This window comes from Coturnix japonica, chromosome 11 (genome assembly GCF_001577835.2).
Source record: "Coturnix japonica isolate 7356 chromosome 11, Coturnix japonica 2.1, whole genome shotgun sequence".
In the NCBI taxonomy this organism is placed as follows: domain Eukaryota; kingdom Metazoa; phylum Chordata; class Aves; order Galliformes; family Phasianidae; genus Coturnix; species Coturnix japonica.
Genome location: NC_029526.1, coordinates 2385028 through 2402305, shown reverse-complemented (window position 1 = coordinate 2402305; position 17278 = coordinate 2385028). Strand labels below are relative to the sequence as shown.

Below are 17278 nucleotides of genomic sequence, written 5' to 3'. Positions count from 1 at the left end.
AGTAACACTTGCCAAAGGTTTCCCAAATACTTGCTCCAAAACTTCCAAACTCAGACCCAGCATACTCCGAAATACAGACTATCAAGTGTTACACTGAGCCAACATTGTCACCAAATAATCTCAGTCTGGAAGACCAGACACAGTACAAATAAATAAATAAAATTTAGGTTGTAATCAGTTCCAATACAATACCTTTGAACACAGAGAAACATTTATATGCCACTTAGTTCTTGAGTTAGCTAAACTTAAGGTAGTCAAATAGCAAAACAACATGAATTAACCTTCTAATCCAGGAGAACAGCACAGCATTACCACTAATATACATACGAAACTCCTTTGTTTGTACCCTGTATTTTTTGGGTTTATATTTATTTGCCTACAGATTGGCAGCCAGCACACATTTCCAGGCTTTTTCCTCCAGTCTGAAGCCTAAGAGGTGCATTAAAAAAAAATCACTTATCCAAAATGAAGGTGTGACAGCTGGAAAGAAGGAGCCAAGAACACTTTCTGCTATAGCACTTTGTGAAGAGGAGGCTGCAGAACAAGTTTCTCTTAAAAAAAGTTGTAACCGGTTTATCAGGTTAGAGGAATTCAGTGGTTCTTCAACCTCTTCCCCCATTTCTTTCCCAATGCTCACCTAACCAGCTTGCTGAATTTCTTGATACCTCAAGAAAATAAAACTGTTTCTGGTGAACTATCAGTAGGCATTCAAACAGGCTTGAGAGAACCAGTACCTTGTTATCATCTGCTGAAGTGACAGTCTCACACGATTTTTAACTTCGTGCATATTTTAGTGAAGAGGGGCAAAATGAACAGGTTAGTAATTTTGTGTTGAAGAATCCAAATCAAATGCATCACTAACATATTGCACCTAACACAAAATGTGATGAAAGATCAGCAAGACTAGGACAGTCTTGCAGACAAATTTTCATGCTCAAATATCACTCCATAGATGAAATTGGGATGCTTCCAATGGGCCCCAAAGCAGACCCAGCTCTCATGAGAAACTCTCCCTTTTCATGTACATTGTTCAAAGTAAGAAGGTAATTACAGCTAAATACTGCAGTCAGATCTTCAAAATTGTTAGCTCTTCTGAGACTGTATCCTTTGTCAGGGTGACATGCAAATAACATCTTACAAAAGGAAAGTAATACATCTTAAGGCAAACCATGCTGATTCAGCCAGGTTTTCTGCATGGGAACGATTAAGAAATCCACAACACTTTCAACTTCGTATTCCATCTTTAACTTAAGAATCCCCATGGCTATAATATGAGCAGCATTTGAAGATGTCAGCTTTTTTACTGACAAAATCATGGGGATGAGAGAAAGGCAAAGTTCATTCTGGTTTTACTCCTTTAAAGCAAGTTTCCAATCCCGTAAGGTTGCAGAGAGCAACTTGAAAACATTTCCTCCCCTGAAGTCTTTGAAAGTGGGAATCCATAACATCCCAGCAGTTATTCAGAAAACTCTAAATCACATCCTAAATAAGCCAGCATTACGATTTGATATTTGACCAAAGTAATTTAGCAAGGAAGTCCTAGTAATGCAGGAAGCAACGTAGGACTCTGCTCCTCTACAGTAAGTACCGTAGGTAACGTGTGCTTAGAGGCTTACATCACAGGTTTGAGACAGTTCCAGATATACACCTGAACTTGAGATTTCCTACCTTTTTTTTTTTTAAACTCACATTTTTTCCTACCCAGTAGCATTTTTCACTTACAACACCACATTTCAGTCAGCAGTTATATGTTCACCATTTGCGGCTCAAAAACAGAGCCAAGTTACAACTTTCACTTTGAACTAAACACAAGCAGACTGCTTCCAAGGTGAAACTATTACCCTAGTATTTGTATGTCATGAGGATTCCCCCTTCCCCAACCAGAACAGCCATCTAAACATTGCACACCACCTGCTAGAACATAAAGCCGGACCCCATAAGTGCACGTGTGGAATCAAACATTTGTGAACTTGGACAAAAACAGTATTTAAAACCTTGCAGCAAGATGTACACACACACTGCAATATAAACCTTGCTTATTTAGGGTGAAATGTGATTCAGAGTATCCCTTTGTGAAATTATACCAGGGAAAACAACTATTTCAGAATACTGAAGAGAAATCCAAGTAATCCAAGTAAAGCTGTGTCAGATGCAATGCTGCAAGAACATGAAATACAACTGAAATGATGCAACATCTGTGGAAGTGCTTTGTTGGGAGTACAGACTTAACCACAGACTATAGGCTATTGGTAGACTCTATCATTCCTGGAAAGTGAACTAAAAATTAACAGGTCTTCCACAGCCAGTGGAAAAGCTCCAGGCCCACAGAAGTTCATCTACTGTTTATCAGTTATGAATTGCCAAATCAGAATCAAAGAGTAGTTGAGATTGGAAGATATCACTGAAGTGCAGACAGAAGTTACAATGGCTTTATGCTTGGAGATTCTCACTTCCCTCTACGTGTGGAGGCTGAGAACCCATGGGAAAAGCCAGAAGCAGGCACCGAAACTTTTATTTGTAAGGTTGAGTGTTCAAATGAGCAATTTGCAGCTGCATCATCAGACTCTACCACAACCCAGGCAGGGTGTGGAAAGCTCATTTCACATACTCTACAACATTATCTCAAATCAAGGTACAAGTTTATTTCCTTTTCCTCCTTCTTTTCAAATAATCAGTTCACCTACTTGTGCTTTTCATAATCAAAATACTTAAATAAGGGGAGGGAAAAAAATACCTAGGTGTGCCAATAAACGCCTGAAACGTCCTTAAAATACACAATGGAGGGGCAGGGACACAAACTAAGGTGTGGGGTATTCTATCTAGGAGTCCCAAGAAAGAACCCGCTGCATCACAACTGGCATCCAACAATTAACAGCAAAATCACTGGTTGCACAGATACCTCCAACAAACAAAAGGGATAAAATCGTTGTTTTTCAAGAGTCTCCACCACACCTACACACAAAGCTAGTATTTCCTTTTACTTGCTAACGCAGACCCACCTACGCTGCAATTTACAGCAATAAGATACAATCTCTCATAAAGTATTGAGTATAATTAAAGTGTCTGTTATAAAGGTAAACAGAGTGTACTAGGCTACGCTGTTCCAGATGTCTTTAGTGCAAGATCTGGGACAAGACCAAACCTGCATCTGTGCATTTTCTCAGGGGTTATTTTGAAGCTTTAAAAAAAACTTTTTAAAATCACCTCTTGGTCTTAGAATCTGGCAAAACGTGTAATAAATAAATGGCATCCGTGGCTGATGTCAAGAAATTCTGACATCCTGCAGTTACATATTTCTGTTTTTAAAGATACCCACTCCAAAGTGAAATGTTAGCCGTTCCATATCAAAGAGGGTTAGGAGCCAGTCTGCCAAGCTATCTCTGTGTCACCAGAACTTACAGCAACATGAACCTGTTCTACTGCCTAAGCAAGTTTCTTGCCGAAACACACCTACAAGTGACTCAGACAAGGTGTGGAAAGCCAGTCTTATATGTTCCACAAAAATGCACTATTGTATTTTTCCACTCGAGCACATTTTGTATGTATAAAAGGGAAAGAAAGTAAAATCTCAGGATCTGAGTGAGCAACAGTATTCACATTACAAGTTTTTAGGTACCTTATGGCCTATAGAAGCGAAAGGATCACAGATATTCACAGACTTATTGTTAGCATAATGTAAGTCAGAATAAAATACAGAAACTGAAGAAACAATCACTAATTAAGCTCATCGGGAAGATTGATATAGAACAAAAACCACTGCTTTATGTAGGATAGTTTTTAAAGAATTCATCCAGTCTGAAGAATAACAATTGAGAGAAGACACACATTACAGCAATGGGCCCATAGATTAAAACTTGCCACCTGCATTTCAAAAGCTGAAGCAGTACTGCTAATATCATTCTACTTTAACAAAGAAAAGTCTTGAACAAGAGAAATTTGAAACACAAGTGTGCCCGTCAAAATAATCAGAAGCCAGAGCTTCTGAGAATCAGCTGGTGTTGAACACAACTCTTTCAGAATTCAAGTGTTTCAGACCGTGTTTAGGTTAGCTTTGTCACCAACACAACAACTTGCTAATGACTTCAAAGTGAAAGACAGTTGGAGCATTTCTTTTACCAAATAGTTGGGGGTTGTCCCCAGATTTCACCCTGAAGAGCCCCCTGTTCCACAGAGCAGCACCTCACCTGTTGAAGAACCCGGTCCAGAGGCTCAGCTTTACCCAGTCCCTCTGGCGTTAAACCAGTCACTTCACGACATTGGTCACTTAACTCCAAATTGTCTGCTTTCACCAGGGATTTGTGTAGCGTCCCTACCTAAAAATATTTAAGAAACGAGGGACAAAAGTGAGGAACAAACGAAGGAGCTCTTTGTAACAAGGCTTTCAGACAGCAGAAAAATCAGAAAGGTGCAGTATCACTGCCCCGCTAACGATCACAACGAGGAAAAGCATTTGTCGATTTCACAAATCGAAACCTTTCGCCTGGGTTTCTTCCCCTCCCACCCGGGAGAGCCACGCTCTGCTCCGGGCACCAGAGCTGGCCTTCATGGCACGCCGCTTGCACTCAGAGGGAGTTGCTCAACGTAAGGGGAAAAGGCAGCTTCCCAAATCACTTCACAAAATGGATCGTTTTATCAAGGCAAACGCGTTCATTTTATCGAGCCCTTTATGTCCGGGGATTCTTAGTCAGAATAGGCTTTTTTTTTTTTTTTTTTTTTTTTGGGGGGGGGGAAGGGGGGTGGTGAGGGACGGAACTGGAACGTGTTTTCAGATTAGCATAAAAATTAAAGGAATTTAAGGTTCTCCTAAGCGTTGGCCAAACATTGGTTAAAACACAACAAAAGGCTGCTGCAGGCCGCCCCGGGCCCGACGGTTACGCCAAGAGCTCCCGGGGCAGCGTGCGCGTTCCGAGCTCCAGCGCAGCTTTGTGTTCTAAGGCTGCGGCACACGGCCCCGAAGTGGGAACCACCGACGGTTCGGGAAGGACGGGGCGCGGGGCGGTGGGAAACGGCCTGGATTTCCTTAAAACTTATCTCAAACGGGACAGAACCGATAAGGACGGAAGGGCTTTGTGGAGGAGTAACGCGGTGAGCGAAGGGGCCGGGCAGCCCTCCCCGGGGTGCATTTGTGAAATGAACAAACGGCCGCGGGCAGCCGCCCGCAACGCGCCCTCGCCGGGTGTCGAAGCCATACCTTCTTGCTGGGGAGATCCACAACTTGCCACACCAAGAGAATTAGTTCCCTCTCATCCGAACCCAGTTTAGCCCCATATGCACCAGCTGTTGCCCCAAACAACACCACCAAAGAGTCACTGTGCGAAGCCGTCATGACCACAGGGGGAAACAACTACAATCAAAAGCAGAGGTCAAAAAAAAAAAAAAAAGAGAGAGAAAAAAAAAAGTAAAAGAAAGACACGCAAACGGACCAAAAAAAAAGGCACAACAAAATCCCGCAAAGGTTCACCCCCTACCTCCAAGTGATCAAAGGGGAAAGGAGAGCTGAGGAGTCACGGTATTAAGAGGAGAGAAAAAGCTGTTCAGAAGTTTGGTCTTCGGAGACCAAAAAAAAAGGAAAACAGAGAAAACTCGCATCTCTACCTGCTCCCGGTGATCTCCTCCTTCCCGGGGCCGATTGGGAGGTGAAATTAGCAAGCTGTGGGTTTCTTTCCCTCTGACATCATGGCAGAAGCCCAGCCTGAGCCTGGGTGTTTTTTTTTTTTCCTCCCCCCCCACCCCCCTTCGCCTCCCCTGAGTTACCTGCCCTCGGTGCGGCTCATGTGACTCTAGTCAATCTCCCAAAGGGACAAGGCCATTGGGTCTTTGGGAAAGGTGTAGGAGGGACAGAGGGAGAATCAACGCCTGGCTGATCTGGCCTGATTGGTTTTTGAGGGAGATGAGAGGAAAACTCCCTTCTGCGGTGCTGCCTGCAGGAAGCGCCTCTACCTGCTTTCAGTTCTGCGCTATCCCGGAGACCGCGCCTGGGGGGCTTCAATAGGGGCTGAGAGCTTTCCCCCCCCACCCCTGGGCCCTCTCCTCCTCCTCCACTTCTGAGTTTCAAACCTGTAAAGTACGCACGTGTACTTCCTAAAGCACAACGTGTGTCTTAGCTTTGCAATCCTCGAAACAAAAACCGTCACCTGCTTCTAATTAATTGCATCTGTGAACGTTGCTGTGTACGAATTGAGCTATCAGTGCCCAAGTTTACGTGTAACAAAAGGTGTAATTCAGCACAGAGTTTTCTTAGTGGATAGCACTGGCAGAAAGCACTTTGCATTTTAGGCCCTATCTTCTATGAGCTGAATCCTTTTGATCTTCAGAAAGTGTATCTAAGATGATCCACAAAATAGAAAGTCCTGAGCTGTCCATAGAAAATGGCTGGATTAAGGACTATTCCCTTGGTGTTAATTACAGATCAAGATGGGCAGTTTTTCTCCATCTCCTTTCTGTTTCACAGGTGAGACTCTAATGGTAAATCACCACCTGGGTTAGCTACCACAGATATGCTGCTCTAGGCATTCCTGCTAGTAGGAGAATCCATAACGTTAGAGGCCATGAACATTTTCAGAGACAGTCAAACTTAAATTTCTCTTAGAGCAGAAATAACCAAAAAGCCTCTAAAATGCTCTGATTCTGCTACTATTTTTTCTATTACAAACACTAATTATTTTCTAATAATTGTTAGAGGGCAAATATTGCAAGTTACACATGTTTTAATTTATTTGTTTAAATAGACTTTTAGTTTGTCATTCATTATCAGTGCTGGGGTGAAATATACTTTCCAGTGACCAAAAAAATGGTGCTGTTGCTAAGCCACTCCTAACACAGGAAAAATGCAGAACTGGACATTTGACCATGAATATTCAGTGGATTTAAATATTAGCATCTCATTTTCTTTCCTTCTTTTAATACATTAGCTTTAGAACTGGGCAGTTCTTTACGCTGTCTTAAAGCCTAATGAAGTTATGGACCCAGTTTGGTAGATGCCAATTCACATGCTAAAAATATCACTATTTACATTTATTTCAGTGAAAGCAAACTACAGTTCAAGGATACTATCTTGGAATTCAAACTTACAAGTATTTACCTGGTGGAGACCGCACGGAGAACCTCACAGCACACAGGTGCAGCTCAGCAAACTTTACAAGGCAGCTGTTAAATGCCTCTCAGCTGTTGACTCTGCTGCTCATGTGCAGCTGAAAAGCAGTCCTGATGATATATCATGGCTGTAAAAGGGGCAAATTCCCAAATACATGGAAGTGAAAACTTTAATCTTTAACATGCATATACTTACATAATAAGAATAAAATCAGCAGTGCATTTTCTGGCACTGCTGAATTCACACAACTGCTATATTTTCCTCCATCAAGGCATGCCTAGAAGTCCTTGGTACAGTAAGAGCCCATTTATGCACCTTTTGGTTGGATACACTGGCGATGAAGCAGCTTAACAGCCTGTTAATTGTGTGTGGGATGATTTTTATCCCTTAATAAGAACCATAAAAATATATTTATTTCAAGTGTTTCTCTTATCCCAACGTATTGCTCCTGTTCCAAATGCATGTATAGCACAGAGGTGTCTGGGGGAAGGTAGTATCTGTACGTGTGAATTCTCATTCACATAAGTTTTAGCTGTTCACAGGAAAAAAAGTGCTGCGTTTAGCCACAAGTCTGGCACAATGTAACTACCTCCCCAAGGGTGCCATTTCAAAGCCTTAACATGAAACTACTTCATACAAAATTATTGGATCTGTATGGAAAACTAAATACTTCATATGTTCTTAGGCAGTTTGACATATATGCTTACAGGCATCTGTGAACTGGCACAAAGAATGCCAGCACCTCTGCACCTGTCTTGTAGGATCTAACATGAGGGGAAAAAAAGAATACAAAAAATGAATATAATTTCCTTGAGCAACATGTCGTGTTAAGGAAACCCTATTCATATCAATGCCAAACACCTTGATACACTTTGAAGCTTGGGAACTGGCTTCCCACTCCCCTCCACCCATAACTCTGCCACGTTATTGATTTTAAAAATGCAGAGGAATGACATCGCATGTCTCCAGAGAACTGCAACAGGATCCACTTCCTGAAGCACCATGTGGTACAAGCACTGTACACTGAGCATTAGCAAAGTTAATTTGTAACCGAGATCTTGTTGAAATAAAGAGTTTATGGCTCACCTTTAGCTTTAATCCCGGCAGTCATGTTTATAGACGTCCTTGTTTGTAGGCTCCATGCAAGGATAATGTCTTGGATGGAGAATAAAAGTTTTAAAGGTGAAGATTCGTCTTTACCCAAGTTTAGCATTTTATTTCTTTTTTATAACAAAACAAAACTGAAAAATAAAACTGCCTTAGGTTACATGAGAAAGCTGAAGAAGCTCATTTAATACATTGTGCTTGAAGTGGATAAATCTGTGACTATTTCATTCTTACTACACATGCTCCTCCCTGAGCTCCATAAATAGAAACAAAGAGAAAACAAAAACAAGGCTCACTTTTACTACAATATTAAAAACACCACTGACTGAATGTTCTGATCATAGAAGTCTTTTTGAGGCAGCCAAATAAGAAGGCGATGAAACTTACAGACACGAGATACAGAGTGATACCCTTGCTACATTCAGATCTACAGCAAAACTTGGATTATCTTTCAGAGTAGATAAAAGTCAGTCCTCAGTTCCAAACCTGTACATCAAAAAGTTATTTGTCTTCCCTCCTTCTTTCCAACTCATCAGTTAAAAGGAAGACAATGATAATGAATCTTGTAAAATAGCTTGAAATGCCTTGAGAAATGTGAACTAACTATCAAGTCAGGTCTAACTTCAAAAATGGTCATGCTTAGACTGTGGACAAAATGACCTCCAAAGGTCTCTTCTAGCCAAAATCATACTGTTTCTGAGAAACCAAGGGGCTAAGTGAGATAAATATGGACCCTTGTTTATCTGCACAATAGTAACGATTTTTTTCTGTGTGCTTCAGCCTCTCCAAGATGAATTGGCAGGGAAAATGTCATCTATAACCAAACATAAAAAGACATTCAGGAGCCAATCAGCTCTCAGCTCCTAGATGAGATTATAAGGAACTGTGGCAACATTTTCTGAAGGAGGAGGTTACTGTAACTCCTGAAACATAAACCTGTATGTTAAGAATTTTTTGGCATCCTTTCTTCAACAGCAAATGAGTGGGAAAGGGCATGGGAAGAACTGCTTAGCAGTGTTCTTTGATTGCTGTCCAGATGTTTTGAGAGATCTGATTTTTTGGTCTGCCAGGTAGGTCTATAATGATTGTAAATGTAGTGTAGAGGCCTCAAAATAATTCCCACTGGGATAATCATAAAAGCTTGGTAATATGCAAAACTGTGTCAGAAAGGTGGTTTCTGATGGATTGGTACCCTGCAGATATTAGCCTCACCAGGCCATAACAAAAGCATTCACTTACAATCCTGCACCAGATGGAGCTTAAATTCTTTTGACTCAAACTAAAATGTAGAATTGAGATAACTAGGCTACACAAATAAAAAATGAAATGGCTTTTCCTATTATTTTATGTAGCTTCTTTCCTTTATGGGTTGACAATCAATCTCGTGTCCTAATCCTACAAAAGCTGTATTCATACTCAGCTCCCATTTAATTCCAATGAATTCCAATGTACGATGTTGAGTTTCTGCAGACTGCAAGCTTTTGAAGATCAAAGTTCTATTTTTCTGTGAAATTTATGGGTGGACCAAATGTACGTGCATAGTACTGTCCTTCATTAATACTATCATAGTCTTACACTAAAGTTACCAGTTTAAACAGTTTCACAGTAAATTTAGATTTTTGTCTCATTGGAAATCACATTTCCCTTCAAATCAATATTTAAACAGTTTTCTGGAATTGGAATCATTGCAATGTTAGCAGGTAGGGTCCTTTGGAAGTCCTCCTGTCCAACACTGTGGTCAGGGCTGGACTATTCCAGCACCAGACTGAACCTACCAATGCTTTATCCAGGTGAGTCCTGAAAACCTCCAAGGACAATGATTCCAAACCTCCAGGAATAACCTGCTCCAACACTGCAACTAAGTTGCTGATGAGAAATTTTTTTCCTACTGGCCCATCTGATCTTTCAAATAACTCACTAAGACTAGTTGAGACAGGATCTTTAAGCTGAGGTAAATTAGACAAGCCATGTGATAGGATTTGTGTTACCTAATGAGATGAATATGCAAGTACTTCCTGAACTGCATTACTTGTGACTCAAAATTCACTTTCTGTAAAGCTTTATTGCCCCTAAAATCTGCCCAAATAAATTCTCATTGCTATCAGTAACATTTTTGATAGAAAAATTCAGCAGAAGATATTATTTCTTAGTTTAATTAATATTTTAGTCTTAGATCAAGACACAAACTGATACTGCATGCTTTATTTGGCCACTGAAAGTATACAGCACTTTACATATCTGCCAGTGTGACACCGCAAACAGCAGTAAAAAAACAGATTTTATGTGAGTTGTTGCTTCAGCTATAATGCAAAAGAAAAACCACCACCAACTTCCTTGCTGCCAACACCACCACCACAATTTAGTGTAGAGAGGCACAGATTCTGATAACTCTAACTGCAATAGCTAGTAGTCAGAATATTATCTTTCATTCTCTTCTATTTAAATGCAATGTAACACAATAATCCTATCATTGTTGTAAACAATAAAATTTTAAATGTCTTCACGTGCTTCAAGTTCAACAGGATAAACTTTGTATTCTGTTGCAAAAAGATCAGGCGATTAGCTCCTCTTAGGAGAGAATAAGAATGACCTGATGTCTCCATTAGGCATTTTATTTGGGGCACTTTATGCTTTACTTTCAAAGGCCCAGCTATAAGAAAGGACAGGAAATGCAGTATTCCTTCAACTTTTTACAAGAGATTTTTCATATTTCTTCCTTCAATGAATTGATGCTGCATCACATACCTCATACAAACACTTTCACACTCTAGGTAAAGGAAGTTCTCAGAAATTCACTGAAACATGACAGCAGCCAAAGCTATTGGAAACAAGGCTTTTCAACTCCAATTACCTTGCATGCAAGCATAAAACACAATTTGACAACATATGAAATGTAGATGTTACTATCCACATCAGAACATCGTGCTATACACTGCTCTCACATACTCAGAGTTGATAATCAATTCTGCAAGATAGTGGAGATGAAAGAATTCATCAGCAAGTGAACACAAAAGACTTTATACTGGAAGTTCAAATGCTCACTGAAAAACAACAGACCAAATTGCACAACTGATGATGACTTAATACAAGTTACATTTTCTCAGGCTTTACTGACAACTCGATACCAGCCTCATGAGAGTATCTTGGCAGAGAATAGTAACATGTATAGCTTTGGCTTTTTATTTAATTGTACCACAAGCCCTCAGTTGACTTTAAACACCGATAAAAATGAGGGTGTGTTCCTATAATGTTTCATTCCCATTCGACTCAGCTGCTCTGATATTTGTTTCTTCATTATAATTTAATTAAACTTATTCCACACGAAGATATGTTAATGCACATCTTTTTCTCACCAAAGAATAAACAGAAGTAAAACATAAATGCAAAACTTAAGCAAAACTTAAACAGCTGTTGAATCACTTAGGCTTTAAGGATAATTCACTGATGAATGTTGTATAATATACTGATGAATACAGCTATGTGCATCCAAACTAGACACCATAGGCCAGCTGTCATTCAGTGGCTTCTTGATCTTTCATCTACATTAGGATTATTTTGTTCCAGTCAACTTCATCACCAATTACCACATGGGACACAGGGATTTCAAACATGCTCTTCATCCTATCACATCCATTCTCAAGAATGGAACGATCTTTTCCAGAAAATAGTCTCTTACACAACTTTTGTATTTTGGTTTTGACTGTCTTGTATTGAAAGTACACAGTCTTAGACTTCTCTGACTGGTTATTAACAGACTTAGCAGAATTAACATGCCATTTTACTTCTACTCTATCATTTATAACTTAGTAAGACAAATACAGTTTTTGCATATATCCCACTTTCTTCTACAGGCCCTTTAGATGCAATTGCTTGCATGGATGACCCTAGTTAATACTGAGTTGTATTACATACTTACGAGATATAGTCATCAGATTCTCACTCAAATAAATGTCATTGCTTCCATTTAACAAATCATCTGTTCATTTTAACCTCCAAGTATGGATAAGGAAATAGCATTGTTCCTTTGTCTTGATCACAGATTTTATTGTGCTGTGAAATAAATGATGGAAGTAAGATAGCAGTGGCCTTAATATATCAAAATGTCATTAAAATGATGTGAATTTCTGAGAAGAAACGTTGTCAATTACACATACTGCAGTATGCAAATGTATTCAAGAATATATAGACAACATACCATGCATTCATATGTAAACAATAGCACTAAATATGTTCTTCCCTTTTTGTACTGTAGAAAATTTTAATTTAAGATGTCAACTGATGCAAGACAGTCCATTTTATCACTTAATAAGCACAGAATTGCTTTATAAACATAGATAATAAGTAAGCACACGGCATGCAGGTGAAATGAGTTCTGCCCTTTCTCTTCCCAATTTGTTGGAGTTGTGATAAAATGCTCTGACAGAGCTGTTTTATAAGTGCCAATACTACCACACCTCCTTTCCACTGCCCTCTGTTAATGTGGCACACCCTTGTTTGACAGGAAATATCACTTTGTATTCAGTCTTTCTTTGGTTTTCTCAAGTAACTATTCCAAGAGCAGTGTGACACAGTTATAATGCATTAAGATTTTGTCCTTTTTACATATAATTGTATGGTGGTAAGGAAAAGGGAAAGAGCCCTAGGGCAATCAGAAGAGAAAATTACCTGGCACAACCTGGGAGTGGCTATGCAGTCAGTAGAGTCAATGTACTGATAATGCTCTAGGATAAGTAGATGTCTGGGACATCACTTGGACTTACCATCATTCAGCTGCTGCTTCTCCTTGTCCAGTGCTTTACCTTATGTGAGTGGGGAGACTGACAAGGCCAGTCTCCTTGTCCATGGTTTACCAGCTGGTTTTGGCTTCTCTGTTTTTGTGGTTTTTGTTTGTTTGTTTGTTTCCAGATAGATCAAATCCTTATATGCACTATGAACAAAACAAAACATACCTGCACTAAAGAAGTAGAAATAGGAGCCGGCTGGCCTGCCATAATACATGACAAACTGTGCCCTAAAGCTGTGGGTTTTTTCATAAAAGATGTTTGACATAAATACCAGTTTCAGGCATGCCTTGTTCATTCATCCTCAGTTATTCATTCTAATCCCACCTTTGCTGTCCTCCTCTATCTTTCAGAGCTACTATTTGTGGGGCTACACCCTGAATTGACTTTGAAATAGCAATCCTGATTCAGAAAGCTGGATACGATTCATTTAAAACTGGTTTTAACTGTTCTGTTCTGTTTGGAACACCACACAAACTCAGTCTGGATGCATATTCCTTAAGATGAATCTATTCCCTCATTTGGTTCAGAGGTTGGTCCCACACATAGTTATCCTGGCAAAAAGAAGTGACTCGTGGGAATAGGAAAATATGGAGGGTACTAATGTATTATAGTATTATGAATCCATGACCTTAAGGCACATGAAGCCTTTGTGTGGCCAGTAACTACTGAATACCTGCAGCTGTCACTAAAGGCAGACAGACTGTCTATCACTGTAATCTGTTACAGTGAGTCATGTTGGGTAGCACTTTACACCTACTTTGCACAGACACAAATTGTAAGACTGTGAAGATCAGATCTGGTCTCTTCAGATCTTTGGATTACTTTCTATGTTGGTAGGTATCCATGTCTGATGATGTATCTACAGTAGGAAAAAGCATGTTTTTGCGGTGTAGAATTTTGTCGAAGGTAAAACCATCTTTAAATTCTTGCCAGCAGATGAAAGTACCAGCAACCTGCCTCACCTGTACAATTTAAGTTTATGCTATTCATCTTTAATCCCTGGGAAGACAAACATGACAGAGGGTGTAGATTCTGTTTAGTATTGTGTTCTGCTCTGTACCTCTCACTTTCAGTTGATCCATTCTGTACAGGATGAGAATTTTAGTAAATGATACAAATATTTTCCCTTTAATCACATTTTTGTGACTATATAAATTTAACCTTGTTTTCTCACATCTTGCAAAAACTGACTTTTAAAAACATTCCTCTGCACTAGTACTGAGAGCACTGAAAGACATAATGCATCCAACCCCTGTGAAACTGCTGGATGCAGGGAAATAAGGTGGAGCTCACCACCTACAATCAAAGATTAGCTGCTTTAATCAAAGAGACAGCTTGCATTCTCAGCTTTTGATTTCCACAAAGCTTGTTTGTTTTACTTAAGGCTAGTTTACTACACCCCTGTTACCATGGAATTGCTAGGGAGCTAAGCCACACCTTTATGAACATACTCAGCACTTCCTGCACAGAATAGCCTTAAGAGCAGTCTCCTACATGCCAAAGAGATAATTGGAAGAAAAAGGGCATGAATGACTACATCTTAAGATCTCGGCTAGCTGGCAAAGCCACTGCATGTCACCTGTGTGCTCATATAAAACAGTTCACATAAGGTTTTGTGGAAGTGTTTGATGAGAGATGTATTTTTTCAAATAAATTTGTACTTAGGATATTGATAATATATTTCCTACCCTTTCATCAGTCTGAATCCAGCTCTTCTGCTGGTGGCTGCTTTCTGACTGGAAGAAAACAAATGGATTCCTCTCAAGTCAATATGTAGCCTGCATTACAGTAATGGTAGACTGACAGGATGAGGGTTCCAACAGACAGGATGAGGGTTCATTATACGGAAACAACCCTCCTCCTCTCAGTACTTTGTGGTATTATTTCTAGTTTACATACATTCTCCTTTTTCTGGTTCACCTGCAATTAGAATTATACCAAAATATGTGTCCGTTCTGACTGATGGTTAGTATTTATATGAAGCTAAGGGTTTTTTTACATTGTAAAGACATAATTTTTAGAATACATATTCAGAACCATAAAAATCAAAGCACAAAACTTTCTGCTGAACCTTAGGCTTCCTGAAGTTGCGTAAATGATGATGATGAATCATCCCAGTTGTTTCACAGATTCTTCCTTTAACCTTCCCTCTGACTGAGGATATAAAACCATCTTTCATTTTATTGACACTGTATACTGGAAATAGGCTAGCAGTAGAGTCTGTGCAAAAGTAAAGAAAAGAATAATTGCATATAAAAGATTGGGACATCGGATCGTTATTTCTTAGAGTTCTGGTAACATGCTATAGATGACAGTAGCTGCAAATGCTTGGGTGGATAGTAATGATGACTTATACGGTAGTTACTAGCACAGCAGCAAGGTAGAATACCTGAAAGCAATCGTATTCTGTGGGAGTATGATCACTATCATCCAGTTCATGGCCATAAAAGTATTTCAGAATCACAACAGGTAAAAGAAACAACAGAAAATCAACAGTATTATCATGCAAAATTCCTTCATAATTTCTTAAAACAGGAAAATATTTACAGACAACACCAGAAAATTAAAAATTACACTATTACTATGATTATTCTCTTGCTATCATTAGGATTAAACCTGCATTATACATTATCATGATAGAGGCTCAAAAGTAATAGGAAAAGATTTGCACTTTGAATTACCATTTTGTTCCACAGGCCTAGATGCAGTACAGACATGCTGTGCATCTTGGGATGTTAATTGCTTCAAAGCAACATCATTCTCTACCCCATACAGTCACAATGTACTACTGAGAATTGGCAGAGAAGAGGTTGTGAACATACATACACTGCAACAAAATTAGTGAATATAAAGTAACAGCCAGTTTCATTTATTTGAGCAGTTTATCTGTAGTAGCAACCAAAGCCCCAGTATGCAAACAGCCCAGGCAATTGGGGGTGGAGGTATGTAGTCTACAGCCCTGCAAAGATGCCATATGAAGCAATACTCTGGGATTAGCAGATTTCTCAAGACTGGGCTCAAAGGGATTTACAAATCACTGTATGCACAGTCATGGAGCAATTTCTTCATTGTTATATGGGCAATATGCTGCATAAGGCAGAAAAGTGGGGTTTTTTTGTGTGCTCTCAAGTAGAATAGAAGACATCCCTTTCTTAATAGAATCTTAATGGACCTGTAACACAAATTAAGCGGGCAGGATTATAGAGTCTACAAAAAAGATAAACCTGTTTCAGGGAAAGAGGTAATTAAGGCAACAGCTCTATAAGTCAGGCCCACAGGTTTCTAGTTCTTGCCAACAAACATTCATTGTCATGTGCTGTTATTTATTATCAGATTTACTTTCCATTGTTCATTTCTTTCCACAGTGCAATCAAGGCTAGATTAGAAGCCTTTCACATCTCAACAGTGGCATTTGCTTAGCTTTGTGCATGATGGCTTATGCAATGGATGAGGAATACTGAAGCAAAGGACATATAGGAAAAAACCTTAAAACTGTCTCACTGAGTGAGACAGTAAATACTAAGACTGTGCTTTATATATGAAGCTAGGGGATCTGTATCTTCTACAGCTAAGAGAGAAAGGATAAAAAAGACGTGCAAAGCTAACTAAAATCAATTTCAAACACTTCAACAGCATCAACCTTGAATTCTTAAGAAGAAAAATGTAAAAGTTCTATTTTCTAATCTATTAGAAATACATTATTTCTGCAAAATACATTATTTCAACAACATAATATTAACATTTAGATTGCAAGTTGATCGAAGGCATCATAGAATCATAGGTTAGAAAAGACATCTGAGATCACCAAGTGCAACTGTCAACCCATCGCTATCATGCCCATACTACATACAGTACATGATCATACACATGGAGCTCTGCTTATATATCCTTCTTCATTCCTTACCTTTGTGTTCCCACAGTCTGAGGGAAAGGCTGTCCCCATTGTCTGCCCCCTTTTAGCCTTTCTGGCTTCCTAAAAATCTTCCTTTAGTTTATATTTTTTCTATACTTTCTCTCAGTGCAGAATATAAACTCAGCATACAGCAACACAATGATCACAAGTCTGTGTATACCACAGTTTCCCACGATAATAGTGAAAATAAAATGACAAGTATAAATTGAATAAATATTAAATGCACTGTTTAGAACGCACAGTACAACCTGTCACTCCCCTCCAATGAAGGAAGGTGACACTCCATGAAACACTGTCTTAAGGGAATGAAATTCACACCTGCTACAGTGCCATTATATGCTTAATATTTACTTAATTGATTTGAACATGACTTTTCTACCA

General features: G+C 39.3%; 1 protein-coding gene across 9 annotated transcripts in view; it reads right to left on the bottom strand.

The window, feature by feature from the left end:
• The window catches only part of ESRP2 (epithelial splicing regulatory protein 2), a 52477-nt gene extending 35820 nt beyond the window's left edge, over positions 1–16657 (bottom strand). For 7 of the 9 annotated variants that reach the window (XM_032446988.1, XM_015873533.2, XM_032446987.1 and 4 more), the window contains exons 1-3: positions 5596–5727; positions 5192–5344; positions 4185–4313 (exon numbers count right to left, since the gene is read on the bottom strand). In XM_032446988.1, coding sequence (XP_032302879.1) covers positions 4185–4313; positions 5192–5326 — 264 coding nt within the window. In that variant the 5' untranslated portion in view covers positions 5327–5344; positions 5596–5727. Of the gene's footprint in view, positions 1–4184; positions 4314–5191; positions 5345–5595; positions 5728–5754; positions 5929–7081; positions 7221–8179; positions 8249–12116 lie in introns of those variants that run through there. The other 2 variants (XM_032446985.1, XM_015873534.2) reach the window with 2 other exon arrangements.
• Positions 16658–17278: the final 621 nt, after the last annotated feature.